This window comes from Chaetodon trifascialis, chromosome 6 (genome assembly GCF_039877785.1).
Source record: "Chaetodon trifascialis isolate fChaTrf1 chromosome 6, fChaTrf1.hap1, whole genome shotgun sequence".
Classification (NCBI taxonomy): Eukaryota; Metazoa; Chordata; class Actinopteri; order Chaetodontiformes; family Chaetodontidae; genus Chaetodon; species Chaetodon trifascialis.
In genome coordinates this window covers 27,093,449-27,112,191 of record NC_092061.1, presented here as the reverse complement: position 1 = coordinate 27,112,191, position 18,743 = coordinate 27,093,449, and the positions used below count along the sequence as shown (strand labels likewise).

Sequence of the window (18,743 nt, the reverse complement as noted above, 5' to 3'; positions counted from 1 at the left end):
CACTGACTGAACTCTCACCAGCTTCTTTCTTATTCAGGGGTGAAAGGTAAGCAGTCTGAATGTAGATGGTTTATTAAGTTTCTTAAGGTTGAACTGAACTGAACGTATGCAGACAGCCGCTGGGTAAGGTATAAGGAAGTATTCCAGTAAAATTGTGCTGAACGTTACTGATTAACAGTGCAGTGCATTTGAAGGTGTCTTGGTCATTTTTATTGTATTCTTATTTTCATTTTGTTTTTGTAACTTTGTCATTAATTTGAGATAATTAACAGATAAGGTTTGGTGTAAGAATTTGTGTATTCTATCTCTATCTATCTCTTATCTTGTTTCACTGAGGGATTTTTCCACCTTTGTCAAAGCGTCTCATTTAAATTAGCATTGATTTTATAACCCCATTCGTCTCATTCACTTATTTAATTTTAATATTAAGCTATATGCATCTTGTCTACTGCAGTGAAAATCTGAGGTCAACCTTTTTGTCATTCCATTAATTCTCTGCAGTGATGAGTCACTAATTACATGTACTTAAATACTGTACTTAACTACAGTTTGGACGTACTTATATCACTGGAGTGTTTTACTTTTGTGTTATATCTCCACTGTACTACAGAGGGAATGTTGCAAGAAGTTTTAGATGGCCTCCAGCTGTAGTGTTAAAATGTTGTTTATATGGTAATGCATGAGTAACAATAATCCACTAATGTAGTGAAATATAATGAAATAACACTCCGGACTATTCTAAATAATGAGCACTTTTACATTTCATATTCAGTTTTACTTTTACCTAAGTGAGAGTATGAATGCAAGACTCTTACCTGGGCTGCACGGTGGCGCAGCAGGTAGTGCGCGTGCCTCACAGCAAGAAGGTCGGGTACTCCGGCTTCCTCCCACCGACCAAAAACATGCTCATTAGGTTGATTGGTGACTCTAAATTGCCCCTAGGTGTGAGTGTGAGCGTGAATGGTTGTGTGTATGTGCCCTGCGATCGACGGGTGACCGGTCCAGTGTGTACCCCGCCTCTCACCCGTTGACAGCCGAGATAGGCTCCGGCCCCCCCGCGACCCCGAAAGGGATAAGCGGCATAGAAAATGGATGGATGGATGGATGGATGGACTCTTACCTGTGCTGGAGATTTTTTTTAATTCTGGTACTTTTTTGAGTAATACACTCTGAAAACCTCTTTCACCGTTGATGTTCTGAGCAATTGTATCTGCTACAGACAGGATCTGATAGCTATTTATTGCTACATACAGTAGTCAGAATCCCTGATTTTGTTATCCATACTTTTTCTCTAAAACAAAGAACAGTATACTTTCAGCGCTTTAGACTATGAGGTTGCTCCACCTATTGTACATTGGATGTACAAAGATAAGTTTGCAACAAAGGATTTATCTCACAAGTTTTGAAACTGTGTTGGGTTTAATACATCAGATTGGACGCCATGAGATATTGCTTCACAGGGACACCTCTGATCTGAAGGCAAGTGCCATAAGGACGTCAGCTAGAAGACCTTCACATTTACTGCTTGGGGAAGAAGTGTGTGCTCTTCTCAACATCAGGGATGATTGAGTCACTCCCAGGAGTGCAGATGATTAGGTGGAGTGTAGAGTGCAGGAGACCACACCCACCCGCAGACAGACAGACAGACAGACAGACAGACAGACAGACAGACAGACAGACAGACAGACAGACAGACAAATAACACTAAGAGAAAAGGGAAAAAGGAAAACACTAGGGACAGACAGGTAGCAGATCCTAACAGATTTCTACATTCCAGTTCTGTATTTTGAATATACATCATGCATATCTAATGTTTTTTTTTCTACATTGTGCCTCAGCCTCATTTGGTGCCTAATACATTAAGTAGAATGTCCAGACAAATTCAGTAATCCATAAATAAAAAACCTATTCACACTAAATATTTATCAACCTTCTAAGGATTTCCCTTATTCTACATTAATGTAAATGCATATGATGTCTGTAAAATCATGTTTTTTTTAAATTTTTTAAAAGTTGATTTTTTTTTGTGTGTAAGATCCTTCATATCTCTTTATATCCAATTACAAACTTATCAAATCTATTTATTACACATAAATATATGGATAGGGATGAAATGAAAAGAAATGATTGGAAATAGAAAGAAAACTAAATTTAACTAAACTAAACTAAACTAAACTAAACTAAACTAAACTAAACTAAACTACTAAGAGTGGGAAAACAAATTCTGCCTCTGGCAGGAGGTTCACCAGACAAACCATATGCAGTAATAAGGAGAATTTCTCAGTAAGAACTGCACATAACAAAGACTCATGGAAAGTAGATCATTTTAGTTTTTTCCCACTCCTGATGGGAACATGGTGTAACATCCTTCCAAAGATTCTAATCAAATACAAATGCAAGGCTAAAACTATTTGAATGAAAAATATTGCTTCGGCTATTGTTTACCAGTGATATGTTGTAATCTAAAACATTTGTCAGATTCCTGTATGCTCACCTCTGTTTAGAACATTTCTCCAGGATCTAATCTGAAATAACTTCTGGAGCTCGTTTCGTTTCAAGAGCATTTTTTTAGTCATGAGAAATTTGATAAATGGCTTTTATTTTGGGTTTGTGAGTAACAGTGAAGGATTTTTTATTTTAACCTTCATTTAAATGAATAAATAAAGTTAGCAGTGTGATAAATTCAGGTCCACACATGAAAATCATTTCATCTTCCCTGATTTAGAACAACTCCGAAAAAGCAAAAGCAAAGAACAACCTTCTCTGTTGTGAATTTCTGTCTGTCATTCTTCAATGGTGTCCTCCTCCATCCAGAATGCTTTACACTGAGTTACTGCAGTTGTGGAATGAGGCAGTGCAGGCCATGGACGCCAAGGACTGGCAAGGGGCTCTGGCCAAACTCGAGCAGATCAGTGAACCCACGTCTCGCACTCTGTTCAACGCTGCCTCGGCTCACCTGGCTCTGGGACGGCTGGACCTGGCCCTGCAGGTGTGTGTGTTGTGTGTGTTGGGGGACACAGTGGGAGATGGAGGGGGACACTGGAATCCCTGTTAACACTTTAAAGTGAATCAAACTCTTTGACATAACTATTTTGTTATCTAAATAATCTAAATAATCCATTAAATAGTTAGTACATATCTAATAAGGGTTTATAAGTTCTAGCTAAATGTTAATAATTTGCTTTTGCTTGATAGATTAGTTTCAAGGAATTCATAAGAACAACAACACCAACCTGCCACATGTTATAACAGTTCAGTTTACTGGGAAGACCACTTCAATGGACTGTTTCACCTCTAATGCATAACAGCCAATCCATTTTTATCAAACTTATTAAGATTTACAGGTTCAGACAAGATGGATTGTTAATTAACTTTAAGTTGCTTTTTGAGGTAATTGGTCAAGCAGTCCGTAGTAGAAGTCTTTCTGATGAATTAAGAAGCTTAAAAGACAAGTAAAGTGTAAACTAAAAGTAAACCAAAGCCAAAGTTTCAGCAGTTGTCTTTTGAGCAAGAAAACTCTATCTGCTGTCTTTACATCAGTCTGGATATCACTGCTGCTGAATACTTAGAGTGTAAAGAAAAAAGAAGCATATTGTATTCCCTCCATTTGTTTGTGTCATACCTAAACTTGGATTTTACCCTCTGTGATATCCAGGCTTTAGACCTTGCCATTGCCAAGGATGAACGTCTTGCTGTTGGCTTCTTCCAGAGAGCAGCAGTGATGATGCAGATTGACAGGTAGGGGGCAGCACCCCATCCCAAATACTGACTTCCACTCTGCACTGCACTAAAGACAAACTATGGAACTTCAGAAAAACACACAATAAGGCATAATGATAAGGGGGAAATCAGTGTGCGATCATCCCGTAATTGTAGCTTTTGCTCTCAGTGTCACATATAATGATATTGTTGCTTCCTCAATGTGAGGTAGGTGAAGGGTCAGTCTCATGTTTAAATCTACAGGTTTGGTAGTTTTGAGGTTTATCCACGTGTGTATTAAGAAATTGTTTGACATTTTATGAAATACATTTATTTGACCTCTTGGCGAGTGTTAGATGAGAAGATTAATGCTACTCATATAAATGTAAATGTGTGTTATGTCCAGACTATTTCTTGGCCAGATGCAGTCACTTCCTGCAGATTTTCCATCTCTGTGAGGTTGCCAGGCAACTAGTGGAGACTCCAGGAAGTTACTATGCCTTACTGTGAAAAGTCAAACACATAACATCCCTGTTATCCCTGTTTTTTTTTTGTTTGTTTGTTTTTGTTGTTGTTGTTTTTACAGAGCTTTTGTGGCCCAAAGTGTTGCATTTTCATTTTGAAAAATGTCAACAGTGTTTCATTCAGTACTGCACATCTCTTTGTTTCTGCAATGCTGTCTCTCCAGGTTGGAAGAGGCTCTATCAGACTGTATCTGGGCACAGAAGCACATGAGAGGAAACATGGTCATTGACTACAGACAGCTGGGACTGCGATTCAAACTCTATGGCTGGCAGGTCTGACATTCAGCCTCACACATACACACTGCATCTCACACCTGCATCCACAGAGGGAAATACCAGCCTTCAGCAGCTCCCTCTGACACATTACAAAAAGAGATACAGTCCCAAGAGGTCTGTCAGTACTGAGGAATAAAAACAGAGCAAACTGTGCTGTGTCATCACCTCTGCTGTGTAGTTCAAATGTCACATACACCTGGGAGCTAACAAAGCCTCATTGATGGAGCTGAAGAAGAGGTTACGCAACATCACATATTTCTCACAGTACAGATAAGACATGCTCTAGCTCCCCACAGACGATGCAGCTGTAGTGCTTGCTGTCAGTCGCTAACAGTTAAACTGTGGCTAATGACCAGGGTTCAGAGGCTAATGTGACCATCAGTAGCATCAAACACAGTCATCCACTGCTGATATGATGAAAGTGATATAGTTTTGTGGTGTATGACCATAACAACCACACTGGTTGTTAAGGGAATCCAGTGAACTGAATTGCGTCTAGAGCAGCATTCTGAAGAAGAGTCCACAGAAGCATGTATGATGATGGTCATAACGATGATAATGAAGGGGCTCAAAGGTGAAATTCTGCTTTGTAGATATGCAGAAGTAGTCCTCACTTGTGATTGGTGGTCAAAGGGATCATTTGTTCAAACATTGCTGTGCATACATTTTACACAGTGACAGCTTCAAGGTCCCATGAAGTGGATATGAAAGTGAAAAACTGATACTTTTGTGTGTCTTCAGTGGCGATCTCATACTGGGTGTAGGTCAGTGTGTGTAAATAAATGCTGAAACAAATTGTTGAGGCGGTGCAACTATGTAAAACATCAGTTGAAAGTTGCGAGTGGACACAGATAGATGCTAATTCACCCTGAGTACCACAAATTAAGACAAGGACATGGCACCAGAAGCTATCAATTTCAGTAGAAATTCTTGATTATCCCAAGACAGTCTGCGCTATCACACAAATGCTCCTACATGGTGACTGCATTGCTAGCTAGCAAACAGCTAATATTTGATGAGGAGACCTTTGATAAAGACAGCTGATGCTGATCCACAATAGAACGAAAGCTTTCCCTTTCTCTGTGGCACGAGCAGCTGTTGTTTTGCTGCAGGATGCAATTCAACAGAACAGTAGTAGGAATTACAGAACAAATTAACAATTGAACACTTCAACATATAAATAAAGGACAAAATCATCACCAAGACAGTTTGACAATTTCTATGACAGTTAAAAACAGATACATAATGCATCCTGCTACATTTCCCTGACAATGTTATTGTTCAAGGTGGAGAAGCTTGTGAAATTGGCACAGGTCTCTGGCCGTTTAGATCACAGCTCCAACAGAAGCATCTAATGCACAGACATATTGCTCTGATAAATACTCGAATAATAATGGTGCTTTTTAGCACTTGTAGCAGAAAAGTGTTTGCTAATAGCTCCATCCGCCAGTGCCTTAAAACAGTACAGACAGTTTATTATGGTAAGTGGTTATGTAAAATCTCTACAAGCAGGTTTTCACACCGCAGTAAAGATAACATTGTTATTAATTGGGTGGTTCGTGTGTCCCCTAGGTGCTATATAATGCAGCAGCTGTGTACTGTCGGATGGGCCAGTGGGGGCAGGCCAGGGAGGTCCTGCTGTCAGCTTCCCAGGAGAGAGGGGGAGGTCGAGGGGGAAACATAGAGGTGGCTTTGGACAGCATAATGGTGAGTGTCACAACTTTCAGAACAGACTGGAAAGGACATAAAATAGACTTTGGTGACAAATTTCCAGTCAGTCGTGCTCAGACTGTTAATGTTGTGTATGCTTCTTGTTTCTATGTCTGACATTGCCATACTTAATGTCTCAACAAGGACAGCAAGATGAGACTGATTCTCAAATGAAAGGAAAGTTTGGTCTGTCCTTACTTCTGTGAAGACACAATGAAATGGAAACTTTGACTTCCTGGAAAACAGTGAATGATTGGCTGTGCTCCTGGTATGAGACTTATCAGGTAGCAGCAAAGGCAGTGAAGCAATTTAAACTGAGTGCAGGTGGTATATGCAGCAGGTCACCCCAAGAAGCTCTTTCAACACAAATGACTTCAAATTAAGTAAAGGGGTCATTTCATTGTGTGTTTAAGTGATATGTTTAGGTTACAGTTTTGTAGATCTTCCTGGTAAAAGGTGAAGCTATGGCTGCTGCTCACTAAAAATGGCATTCATTGCTGCCCTCATGACTTTCTTAAATTACATTTTGACCACTTATTTGGACTTGAAATAGCCATTTTATATGATTTTTATAAAAGCCACTTGGAACAGTCAGTACGAACCATCATTGCCATTTGCATTGAAGAAAAGAATGCTTTCCTCTGACAACAGCGGGAGGAGATCCTGGCCCCTCTGCTGGTGCCTGAGGGTGTGGTGTTTCGCCCCAGGAAACAGGATGTGGAGCAGCTGCAGCAACGAGACTTCCTGGGCAAAGCAAAGGTACAGTCCCCATGGTGAATGTTTTGTCATGGCTGTGTTGCAAGAGGCCAGGTTAGCCTGAGCACATAGACTGTAGATATAAGGCAGGGGCAAGCAGCTCAGTGTCTGCTCTTTGCTTGGGTGAAAGCTGCATTTAAAGGCAGTTAAAGGTACATTACATCAAGGTTAGAGAATGGTGTCGTCTGTCAGAGGGCTCAGTAGATTTATGACAGCACAGCCTGATACACACTGCAAGGCCTAATGATCATCATCATTCAACACGAACACAGGGCTTCCATAAGAGTGCACTATGTGTATTGATAGCTAACTTCAGACTTGAGGTAGTCATGACATATTATGTTTCACTAACAGTTTTAGGAATGCCATATTGAAGGAATTTAAGTAATTAATTGCTTGATTAAAACAATACGTTCATCTCTCATTTCAACTCTCTAGTTCTGCTTCCTTTAAGAAACTGCACTCAAATTGTTTCATTACATTTAAGACAAACTGCACATTAAGCAAGATATGCAACCTTTGAAATAAGACTCTAACAGATATTTTAGATAGAAATGAAACTACATTTGGATTCAGCTGTATAGAATTCACTCATGTATGATGCTCTACTTGCAGGTGATTTCCTCCATGATTCCCAATGATGATTTTGGGGGCTTTGAACCTCTGAGACTGCAGGTAAGAATGACCACTGTCAATATGAAGACAGATATCTTCATCAGTCACTCCCTTTGCTAATTGTCAACCTGTCTTTCCACAGAAACCTGGTTTCTATGAGCCCAAGGTGGATGGAACTCAGTGAGTATCATGTTGCATAGAAACATTACTAACCTGAGCTGATGAGAAGTTAATACTTCTATTTAGTCACATATTATAGTAAAACAATGCTTGTAAGGCTAATTTTGTCTTTTCACTACCTTAGGGATTCTCGATACATGCGCATGAGGATCCCATACATGGCTCAGGGCCCTGGACAGCTGACGGTGCCAGGAGGGGCCATGGTTTTTTTATTCGGCGAGGAGGACAGGAATGGGATGGCAACTGTCATATATGATGGACAGGTGAGGAGAAAGAGAAACTGATTCTACAATGTGTGTCTATGTGTCTAAGAGAAATGCCCTTGTTTCTCTTTTTGGGCTTTAAACCACCTTAAATACAATTACATATAATATAACAATAATATGTTGGAGCTTTGAATTCAGTTTTCTTTCTAATGAGCTGAAGTGTATTCAGATCTCGCACCTTTGGTCTACAGTCAGTTTCATTTGCTGCCTTATATTTTGTGTGAAACTTTGAGTTAGAAGGATGTGCTGAAACAACTATAATGAAAGACAAGTGGATCGATGAAACTTGCAGATGCTGTGTGTGTTCTCTAACAAACCAGATCAAATGAAAACATCGTTACTGGTCTGAGTGAGTGCTTGCACAACTGAGACTACATCAGAAGTGGCTAAATACCAAACCATGCCTGTCTGAAATTTTGATCCACCCCGAAATGAAAATGAATGAAAATTTTCCAATTAGATTTGCTTTATTTTATTCATATTTAGTCATATTTAATTTACACAACTGTGCCATAATATAATTATGGAGAGAGAAATGCTAAATCCCTTTATTATATTTTAATTCAAATGTATTTTTGCTATAGCTATAAGCTATTATTTATATTTTCAAAATAACTGTGTATCAAACAACAATGTGAAAACATTGTGACAGTATGAAAGGGGTTGCTTGTAATGATGAACGTACAGAGATTTATCACTTATTGTCAATTTGCTCCCCTCTGCTTTACAGAGCATCATTGTTTCAGCTCAATGTTCAGCTGTCTGCCTGCTGCTTCACTCTTTAGGCTCACTCTCATTGCTTTCATAGCGTTCCTGGGCTTTTCAGCCACAGCAGGCAGCTGTTTTTAGAGACAGTTCAACGCTACACTAATCTGACACACCAGATGGTTTGTTACACAGAACCATCTGGGGAAAACGTCCTCGAAAACTGGAAAAGGGCAGGCAAAAAAAAAAAAAAAAAAATACAACTGATTGGATGAACCATCTGTCTATCACCTTCAATCATGGCCTAACTTCAGTCAATTAATCATATTTAACCCAAACTTGAAGCCATGATGAAAATCCTTCTTCACTCCTCTTTCAGTGAAGGAATACTCTCCAGTTCTGATAGAACTGATACTCTACCGGCATCTAGGCTACGACTGTGGTTTGTCTACAAGTGCATAACATGAAGCCTGGCAAGATGGATTCTTGGCTCACATGATCTCATATGATCAAGTGAATCTGGATCACCACTGTCCATCAAGCATAGACATCAATTCATTAGTTTAGAAATCATAGAAAAGAAGTGCCCCTTATAAATTCATCACATCTTGTGTCATAATCATCAGATTCAGACTCAGGTGATTGTTGTCTGTACAGTGTGAACAGTGCTAGTAGCCAAAGCGGCAGGACTTTTCATGATGCAGATGTGCCAAAATATAAACAATAGGCTCTGGGCTTAAAAAGAGGCGTTCTGAGGTTTAAGTTCAATGCCAATTCAGCAATTCTCATCCACAGGTGTTCATTTTACCTCAGGATCAGATATCAGAAGCCTGGCACTGTGCATGACTTGACAGAGGAAGGAAACTGAGCAGTTGAAGTTAGGGACCGTCTCAAAAGTGCGTGCTAAATTGCATGCATTAACAACCAATTAACAAAACAATAAGGCCCCATGAGAGATTATGGCCCATCAACAGCTTTCTCATTTTTTTTAAAGACACTTCAGGCCAACATTATATCTGAGCCTCTTCCCATATACGCCGCCTCCAGTTTTTAAAGAAAATCATGCAATCTGGCTCAATACATTCTTCCACTAAACTTGGGTTTACGCCACAGTCACTTCTGGCATAATTCAAAGACAGATGTGTTCGTGACACAAACAGATAGAGGTAGTAGCTTTGCGTTACACTCTCACTACCCTCTCACCACCAAATGGCAAAGAGACAGAGACAAGCTGGTGAATAGAGGGGAACATTTAGCAGCCAAAAAAGCCCAATATTTTTCCTCAAGAGATGATGGAGACTAAACCAGAGCAAAAATTGTGAATATGGATCTTATATTCATCAGATGACACAAACACAACTCCAAACTAATGACAATGTGTCTGCAGGGTGTATAAATAGGCAACTGTGACAATCATATATTGCAAGTTCAATCAAATGGAATAATATTTAATATTTGAAACCTACCATGTGTAATTTGTATGTAACCATTCCTATTCAGGTTGTTAAAAACCCAGAATTTGCAGAAATAGCACTGAGAATTTGATGTCTACAATTTTTGGTCACAACACTCTGTTTTTTTTAAAGTCAGTGTTTGATTTTAGGTCTTTATTTTTCAGAGAGGACTTCTGCCAGTGTCCCTGCTTGACCCTGCAGATGTCAAGACGTCCAAAGGCAAAACGGAGAATGTAATGTATTTTTCCATGTGACAATCTTACACAGAATCAGCTTTATTGGCCAAGTGTGTGTACACATGCAAGGAATTTGAGTTTTTAGTTACTCTCAATGTTATACCCAGTTGCATAGAAATAGAGATGAAAATAGATATACAGCTAAACAAGGACAACAAAGTAGGAAAAATAAACATAGCACTTAATTATCTTGTATATCCACACAAATGAGTGGATATACATGAAGTTGCTAGTTATGTATACTATGGTGATCTTGCTGAATATGATGCCTTGCTGTAGATTGAACTAGCCAACTGCATATAAAGTAGTTAAAATCAGCTCAACCATAAACATCTACAGAAGTAAAATGCAACACACACATTAATGCAGCAGTGACATTGATCTTAAAGCATCATATGATAACACTGGGATCATTTTAATGTATAACCAGTACTTCTACTTTTCATACTTTTAGTGAATTTTTCTTATAATACATGCTTTTACTTAATAGGGGTTGAATTTACAGGTCTTTTACTAATAGTGGAGTATTTTCAGAGTGTGGTATTACTACTTTTACTGAGGTAAAGGATCTGAATGCTTTGTCTACCACTGGATGGAAGTACGTGGATGTTTTGGTGTTTGGGGGTTATTGACACTGTTAGACTGATCTAGCCGTTCACCAGTGTTGGCCTTTTGTCTGGTTGTTTTGGTGTTCAGTGTTCTGTAGCCTACCAGAGTGGAGATGTTGGCACAGGTTGTGAGCAGGGTCTGAACGGTCTGCAGTGATGTTTCCTGCTCGTTTCTTGACTCTGGAGGTGTGTAAGTCCTCAATGGCAGAATGGCACCAATGATTTCCTCTGCAGTCCTGACTGTCCGTTCAATCTGTTCCTGGCTGATCCAAACCAGACAGTGAGAACACACCTGATGATTGCAGTGTAGAACTGGATCAGCAGCTCCTGAGGCACGCTGAACTACATCTTCTGTATCCTCTGTTGGGTCTTATCAAAGATGACACCCCATTATGGTCCTGGGAGATTGTGGATCTCAGAAATCTAAAGGTTTCCATAGCAGACACAATGCTGTTGAGTATGGTGATGGGGGCAGTAATGGGGGGCTTCCCCTGAAGTCCACTGTCATCTCTACAGTTCTGACCATGCTCACTTCCAGGTTGTTATGAACTTAATCTTTGCTTCACCCCTGAGACCAGGCAGCAGAACTGTTGAGTCAGGGAAAATGCATGAAAATATGCTGAAAATCCCTGCTATAGTTAAAGCCCTTCAGCCAGAGCAGTTGAAGATTAATTGGCTCCTTTCAACAAAAGACAGGTTTGCTGCTGGGAGAAAAATTCGCTGTTTTTTTCTCTGCAGGATAAAAATAAATTGCTGACCTTTCTGTCTTGTCTTCTTCCACAGAATATTCCCAGTGGGATCCCTCTCCCACCAGGACTCAAGCCACCTACTCGCCCAAAGGTCCATCCCAGCGCTGTAGCTCCTCCTCAGGGTAAATCAATGACAGTCCTCCGGGTCCTCCCATGCTACTTTCTCGAGGGCCCTCTGCCTCAGCTCTCTCCCTCCCTCTGCTCCAGAAGGAAGCACTCCTCTATTATAACAGATGATTCCAGGGCTGGAGCAATATTTTTTATGTGCACTGTCTGGCACTTTAGTTTGATTTGAAAAGAAAAGTGCTGATACTTTTAGTTGCTTGTTGCCAAAGGTTACAAAGAAAGAGATGTCAGACTGTAGGCCTGTCCACGCAACATTTTATTTAAGAGGAAGACATCTCGACAACTACTGGACAGATTGGCTTTATATCTGGGATGGTAAAGCTTTATCATACCTAATTTCCTGATAATCCTCTTTGAGGATGTATCCTGGGAAGACTTTGTAACTTTATTACAGCAAAGACATAGTTGTGTGATAGTTACAGAGTTTAGTTAGAACTAAATCTTTGTTCATTATTCATTGATTACACTAAAACTTTATCCTCCATTCATGTTGAATTGTATGTTTAACTGTAGACATATTTGACCTTTTTGCATGTTCAGCTGACCTGCTGTGCACTGTCAAAAAGACTTCAAGGTCAGTTCCTCCAAAAATAGACACTGTGGCACCCTAGGGTGCCAACCACAACCATTTATGTATGGGTCAAGAGCTACAAGGGGCAGGGTGACTTTTGTTTGTGATTTTGGACTATCTGCTCTCACAATTTGTGGGGACTTTCTATTATCAAAAATGATATCTCAATTTTCAGAAGACAGAACTTGAAAAATAAATAAATTAATGAAAGCAAATATTCAAATCAAAGACATACAAGAAGTAATTAAAGTAAGTAAAGTAATTAAATCTTAAACCTTACAGGAAGTCAGGGTAGTGAATGCAGTACCTAGGTAATATCAATCAACGAATCCAGGACTCCAGGTTGTTTATTTGTCATTTTACAACACAGGGTTGTACAGATGGAAGAGATGGAAATTGGAAACCCCCTCATGCTACAAATATAAAACATATTATCTATGTACTGTATATTCATATACATGTATAGATTCTGTGGAGTATTATTAAGTAATTACACATCAGAATTTGAACTAATTCTAAATATGGAAACAACTTGGCTAAAACAAGGATATAGAGATATAAGCCTGCTATCTGGGTGTTTGTTTTCAACCCGTCTGTTATTGCTGATATGTAAGGGTCAAGATGTGATAAACTGGATAGGTTAACATTCTTTCCAGTCTGTCTTAAAACAATAGGCAGGGGCCCACAGGCACATTGAAACAGGTTTTACTTGGTATAATAATAACTCCTGTCTGAGCTGGCCATTAAGCGATCCCTTCCTAATCTATTTCAGTGTAAGTGATAGGGGACAAAATCCACATTCTGAGCAAAAAATGTTCCATTAAGTGTAGCTGAACTTAATACGAGTCAAATCAAATGGGTATTTTCCAAAATTTTCCAGACTAAAGTCCAAACCTCTTAATCTGAAATTTGGCAAAGACACTGTCCGGGGAAGCAATAAGTGATGTCTTGCACAAAAAGAACTGTACATTTGGAGGATATCCACTTGATTTGTCTTTCTCAGGTTGCTGAATATATTCACTTCAAATGATCTTTGGAATATATTTTTTGTGGATTTTGTCATCTACCACGCTCACTGAATTGGCTTTAGGAAGGCTTATAATGGCCAATGTGAAGGTGCTCCTGTTAAAGCTGCTGGGGGTGTAATGAAACATGCAGCGTCTCCAGAATCACACTTTGTCTTGTTTGCCTTTGTATTTGTAGTAGTGCAACAGACTCAGGGAACATCTCCTTGTCTAACCTTTCTGTAGACTTGTACTGTATGTGCTCAGACTGTACCTGTTCTGTGTTTTCCCTGCAGTACGTTTTCTCTCAGACACTCCACCTCCATCCTACACTACAGCCACCCACGCACCACTGCCAGCCTCAGAGCCTCCCAAGTACACAGCCAACGCAGCCAGCCACCAGGTAATATCCTCCTCTGAAAAGCCACATTCATCTGTGCCAGCTGAAAGGTGATGTCACATCAAAAGTTCTTTTCCTCATACATCCAGCTTACAACACACATGCGCACACACACACCCACACACACCCCCACACACTATCCTTCTCTTTCTACCTGATCTAATTTTAGAATCATTGTGCGGACTTGTGAAGAAACTGCTTTGTAAGGTTGAACTTAGCAGGGGGAATGCTGATGTGTCCCGATTAAGTCACTATGACGCTCACGGGAGGCAGAGGTTTTCAGAGTTTGGATATAAATATTCTTTTGTGTCTCTGCATGCCACAATGACCTGAAAAGATCCATTTCTATATGAAGTAACTGGTGAACTTTCTGTCCCACATTTGCCACGAAATCTCTGTCCAGGCTACACAGGAAGACTTCAGATCAAATTGATTAGGATGATGCAAACCTTGGCAAGCTGAACAAAAGCAGCTGGGGACACCACATTTTATGACCCTAACCAGTCAGTTTAATCACCATGTACAACACATGTACAGGGACTCAGTCTCAGTGACATTAATGCAGAGTCCTGATAAACTTTCATAGCACTGAAACATTGATCAAGGGCTTTGGAGGCTTCCACTTATACACACTACACACATTATCAAAGGCAGTCAGCATTCACACAGTTTAATAAAATGTCAGCGCACACCCACATCCAGTCATCACTTTGATTTTATCTATTTATCCTGAACTCAAAGGACAACAATTACGCTGTTGAATCTGATATCTTATTCAATTTGGAATGACGATCTAAAAAGTATTTGCAGTTACTGAACCAGATCAGTATTTCTAAATAAAAGCTGTATTTGCATTATCTTTTAATGTGTTCCTGCTCCTTGTTCCCAGCATGGTGGCACAGCTCAGGGAGCAGAGGCGAGCTCTGTGGTGGTGAAGGTCCACTACACATACACTGTGGCTCTGTCTGTCCCTCTGGACACACCGTACCATGAACTGAAGGAACAAATTGCACAGAAATTGGGCCAGCCAGCGTCACAGTTGCGCCTCAGGTAACCACAGGCCTGCCAACCCACTTCTGTCTCCTTGAATTTCAACAAGTGATGCCTCATTTCTAAAAATATGCTTTCCTTTGTCCACTCCATGCTGTGGGTCCAGTATCTGTTCTGAAACATAGGACACTAAGACTGCAACTCCACAGACATCAGTGGTCCATGAAAAGAGCAAGAAATAGCAGAATAGGACTGACACAGCATCACCATGGGAAAAAAACATCACAAAAACATGACATCATTTAAGGACTGATAACAACCAGTTAATTCGTCTACCTGTTCAGTGCCTACAACAACAGATAACAAGCATCAAAGCCTTGCACTGATGTCTGTAATCACCAGCGTTGTAATTTTTTTTCCTGTCCTCTGCCTATGTTTGCCCCTATGATGCCCTCAATTTCCTATTATTTGCCTGCTACCACTCCCCCTCACCACTCCCTTTGTTTCTCTCTCTCTCTCTCTCTCTCTCTCTCTCTCTCTCTCTCTCTCTCTCTCCTCAGACGTAAGCAGCATGGCTCTCAGGTGCTGATACCTCTGGATGGAGAGGTGGAGCCAGGTCACACTGTGCAGGAGGTGGCTGAGGCTGGTAGAGCCACCCTGTGGTGCCAGGTGAGGATTTAATCTCACAACTATTACACAATCACCAATCTAATACACTTCCTCATGTACACTAGAACAATGAGGGCATGTCAAAATGCAAACCATTATATCCAATGAAATAAAGGCTTTTAGTGTATTTTTTCTGCATACAGTTAATGGTACTAGGACAGTTTGTATCAGAGCTTCCATGTTACAAGATAACAATGTCATGTCTTTTATTTTCACAGAACTTAGCAGACTGGCTCATGATCTAGCTTGTTAAAAAGGGCATTAAAGATGCACCATAGGTTAAATCATTCCTATGTCTTTTTTGTACAGTCCCTTAGAAATAAGAGATTTCACTTTGTGTTCACTGAAGTTTCTTATGCCCTAAGTTGTAAATATTTAATTACTGATTCCTTCAGCTAATTATAGGGTAAATAATAGATAGATAGAGTCAGGGTGAGTTAATGTTTGATGGCCACCAGCAGGAATGTGCCACTTGGTGGAACACCTCGAGGGTACGAGTCATTGGCTGAAGACATGTCGCGGAGAGGGAGGGAGAAGTTGTTCAAGATGCTAACCAACTTGGACAACATCCTCTTCCACTCTTGCCACTCTGTCCAGAGAGCCCTGCTCATCGCCTCCTCCAATCACAGAGCAGAGCTGGCCCTCCTGACTAACTAGTGTCAGTGTCTCACAACACCACGCTCCGTCCCCGTGCATACAGCAGCATAAAAGACAGCACTGGCCTGGTAGGACATCCACAGGATCTTGTTTCAGGTTGAGCAAAAAGTGAGTGAAAGGGGGCCTATGTGTCGAATCTTCAGTTCAGATCATCAGCCCAGCTAGAGCAACATTCCCCCGCTTGGACATTTAGTTGGTTATAGTGAGTGATGCTGCTCATCCCCCTCCAGACCACCCTGGTGTGTTTCTGCTGTAGTCTGGCCTCCATCTTGTAGCATCCACACTTAAACAGATTTCCCTTCTTTGTGCTGTTGTACTTCAGACAGAACACCCCCTAGCCAACCGTACCATCCTCTACCAGATGGTGGCGCTGTATGACTACACTGCACAGGGCCCAGAGGACCTGGAGTTCAGTGAAGGAGACACCATCGACATCCTGGGTGAAGGTGAGGCCCTGCAGGTTAACCTCATTCTGAATGAACTGTCTTTAGTCTTTGTCAGGCACTTAGATTTGGAATGTCCTCAGACTGCTTCATCCCCTGTTCAGATGCTCAGAGTCTCACTGCCTCTCTACATTTCTCTCAAACACTCTCTTGCAGTTAATGAGGAGTGGCTGGAGGGACACTGTGCAGGAAGTATCGGCATCTTCCCCAGCTGCTTTGCCTACAGGGAGAACAGCGACATCACCCAGAGCCTTCAGTTATAAAAGCAGGCGTGTTACTGTGCAGTCATCTCAAATAAACTATTTAACCTGTGAATGGCTGCTGTTTACAGCCTACAAACAACCAATCATCACCCTTATAGGGGCATGCAGTGCACTCAGTAGTGAATTTATTGTGCTTTGAAAACAATTCTTTCTCAAATGATATTATTATAATGCTGCTGTAGTGGCTAAGAGTATGTCTATGGTACTGAGGAGTATGTTTATATTAAACCTGTTTTTCTTGTTTTCTATATCCCACAGGATCACTGTAATATTACTGTTGTATCTTATGATATTCTAAAAAGGGATTATACTGACCTTTATGATATTTCTATCTGCTGTGGTCAACATTGTGTTCCTGTAATATTTCTACATGGTTATAATGATCCTGGTCTGGCAACTTTAAAGTGTGGTGAGGTTGCTCTCTTGGGATTACACTGTATTACATTGTATCCTGTATCCCGATACATTTTCTTAAAACTGTTTACTGCATCTCAATGTGTCCTTAATGATTAAATAAAGATATAATGAATTTACCAGTGATATAGGATTAATAGTAGTAATATAAGTAATACATTTATTAAACTGGTGGAAAAATACTGAAACCTATATTTATTTATTGGCCTTAAAGTGGTCAAATCTTAATATACCGAGTTTAAAAATATTTGAATGAGCCTAGAAAATACCCACCATGTGTAAGTTCTTAACTTTTTTTTATAACCTTATTGTCCTTTCTGGCCCTGGTTGAAAGAGTTAAGAAAAAAGCTATAACCTTTAAAAGAATAAGTATAATCAAATATAGTTTAAGAGTGCTTACATCCCCAATTCCTAAACAGTTTTTAATGAAAACTGATAATTTCCAAACTGTATTTATTGACAACGGTTTTACGAAGTGTTCCTGAGTCCATGTCTCTTTCATACAATCGTGTGTTCAAGTGTTGAACCTCTCTCCATCCTTGCTTGTGAACGACTGAGTCTTTCCAGGATGCTCCTTTCATACCCAATCATGATACTAGCACCTGTTACCAATGAACCTGTTTACCTGTGGAATGATCCAAACAGGTGTTTTTGGAGCATTCCACATCTTTCCCAGTCTGTAGTTGCTCCTGTTATTTGAGTTATTTAACTTATTTGAAACATATTGCTGAATCAAATTCAGAATAAGCAGATATTTACAAAAATCAATGAAGCTGGTGACATCAAACATTAAATATATTGTCTTTATGCTGTTTTCAATTGAGAATATGTTAAAAATTGTTTGCAAGTCAAGACAGCAAGTAGCAAGTCAATCACATGCTGTTTCGTTCACGTTTTATACAGCATCCCAACTTCAGGTCAATCGGGAATGTAATTATTTAGATAATGACTTGCTGTGTACAGTTCAGTTGCAGAGAATGAATTAAAAAAAAAAACATTTCAAAGAAATTTCCTCAAAATAAGGATACTGGGAAGCACTGCTGATATGGTATAAGGACATTTTCAAAAGTAAAGACTTTTATAAAGAGCTACAGAGAATACTGAACAACTGTTTATCTTCCCAGAGCAGGCTCTCTGCATAAACTGAGTATCCTGGTGAGGAGGGCAACAGTCAGGGAGGCCACTAAGAGGCCCACAGCAGCTTTGAAGTTACAGTCTGAGCTGGGACAATCTGTGCTCACTGGAACAGAGGGCCAGGAACTTCACTACCACACAGATCCATAAGAGAGAGTCAAAAACAAAGTTATTCAAAGAAACTTACCAATGTCTTTGCTAGTTTGCCACAAGGCATGAAGCAGACACTGCTTTGTTGTTGTGAGCTCTGTTGTGAGCCGCTTTGTTATTGTATTTTTATACTGCATAAACTGT

At 40.1% G+C, this 18,743-nt stretch overlaps 1 protein-coding gene across 1 annotated transcript; it reads left to right on the top strand.

The window, feature by feature from the left end:
• Nucleotides 1–2,815: 2,815 nt before the first annotated feature.
• noxa1 (NADPH oxidase activator 1) lies at nucleotides 2,816–17,327 on the top strand. Its single transcript, XM_070964801.1, has 15 exons — nucleotides 2,816–2,989; nucleotides 3,656–3,738; nucleotides 4,388–4,496; nucleotides 6,072–6,206; nucleotides 6,861–6,968; nucleotides 7,581–7,640; nucleotides 7,723–7,760; nucleotides 7,885–8,023; nucleotides 10,350–10,418; nucleotides 11,813–11,900; nucleotides 13,776–13,882; nucleotides 14,769–14,929; nucleotides 15,430–15,538; nucleotides 16,518–16,641; nucleotides 16,795–17,327. Exons 1-15 carry the CDS (start codon nucleotides 2,816–2,818, stop codon nucleotides 16,899–16,901), a joined length of 1,611 nt encoding a protein of 536 aa, XP_070820902.1. The 3' UTR covers nucleotides 16,902–17,327.
• Nucleotides 17,328–18,743: the final 1,416 nt, after the last annotated feature.

Coding starts and splice junctions, on each gene's coding strand:
- noxa1 (XM_070964801.1), top strand. CDS start 2,816: ATGCTTTACACTGAGTTACTGCAGTTGTGGAATGAGGCAGTGCAGGCC. Junction 13,883..14,768: donor CCAACGCAGCCAGCCACCAG/GTAATATCCTCC, acceptor CCTTGTTCCCAG/CATGGTGGCACAGCTCAGGG. Junction 15,539..16,517: donor GAGCCACCCTGTGGTGCCAG/GTGAGGATTTAA, acceptor GTTGTACTTCAG/ACAGAACACCCCCTAGCCAA.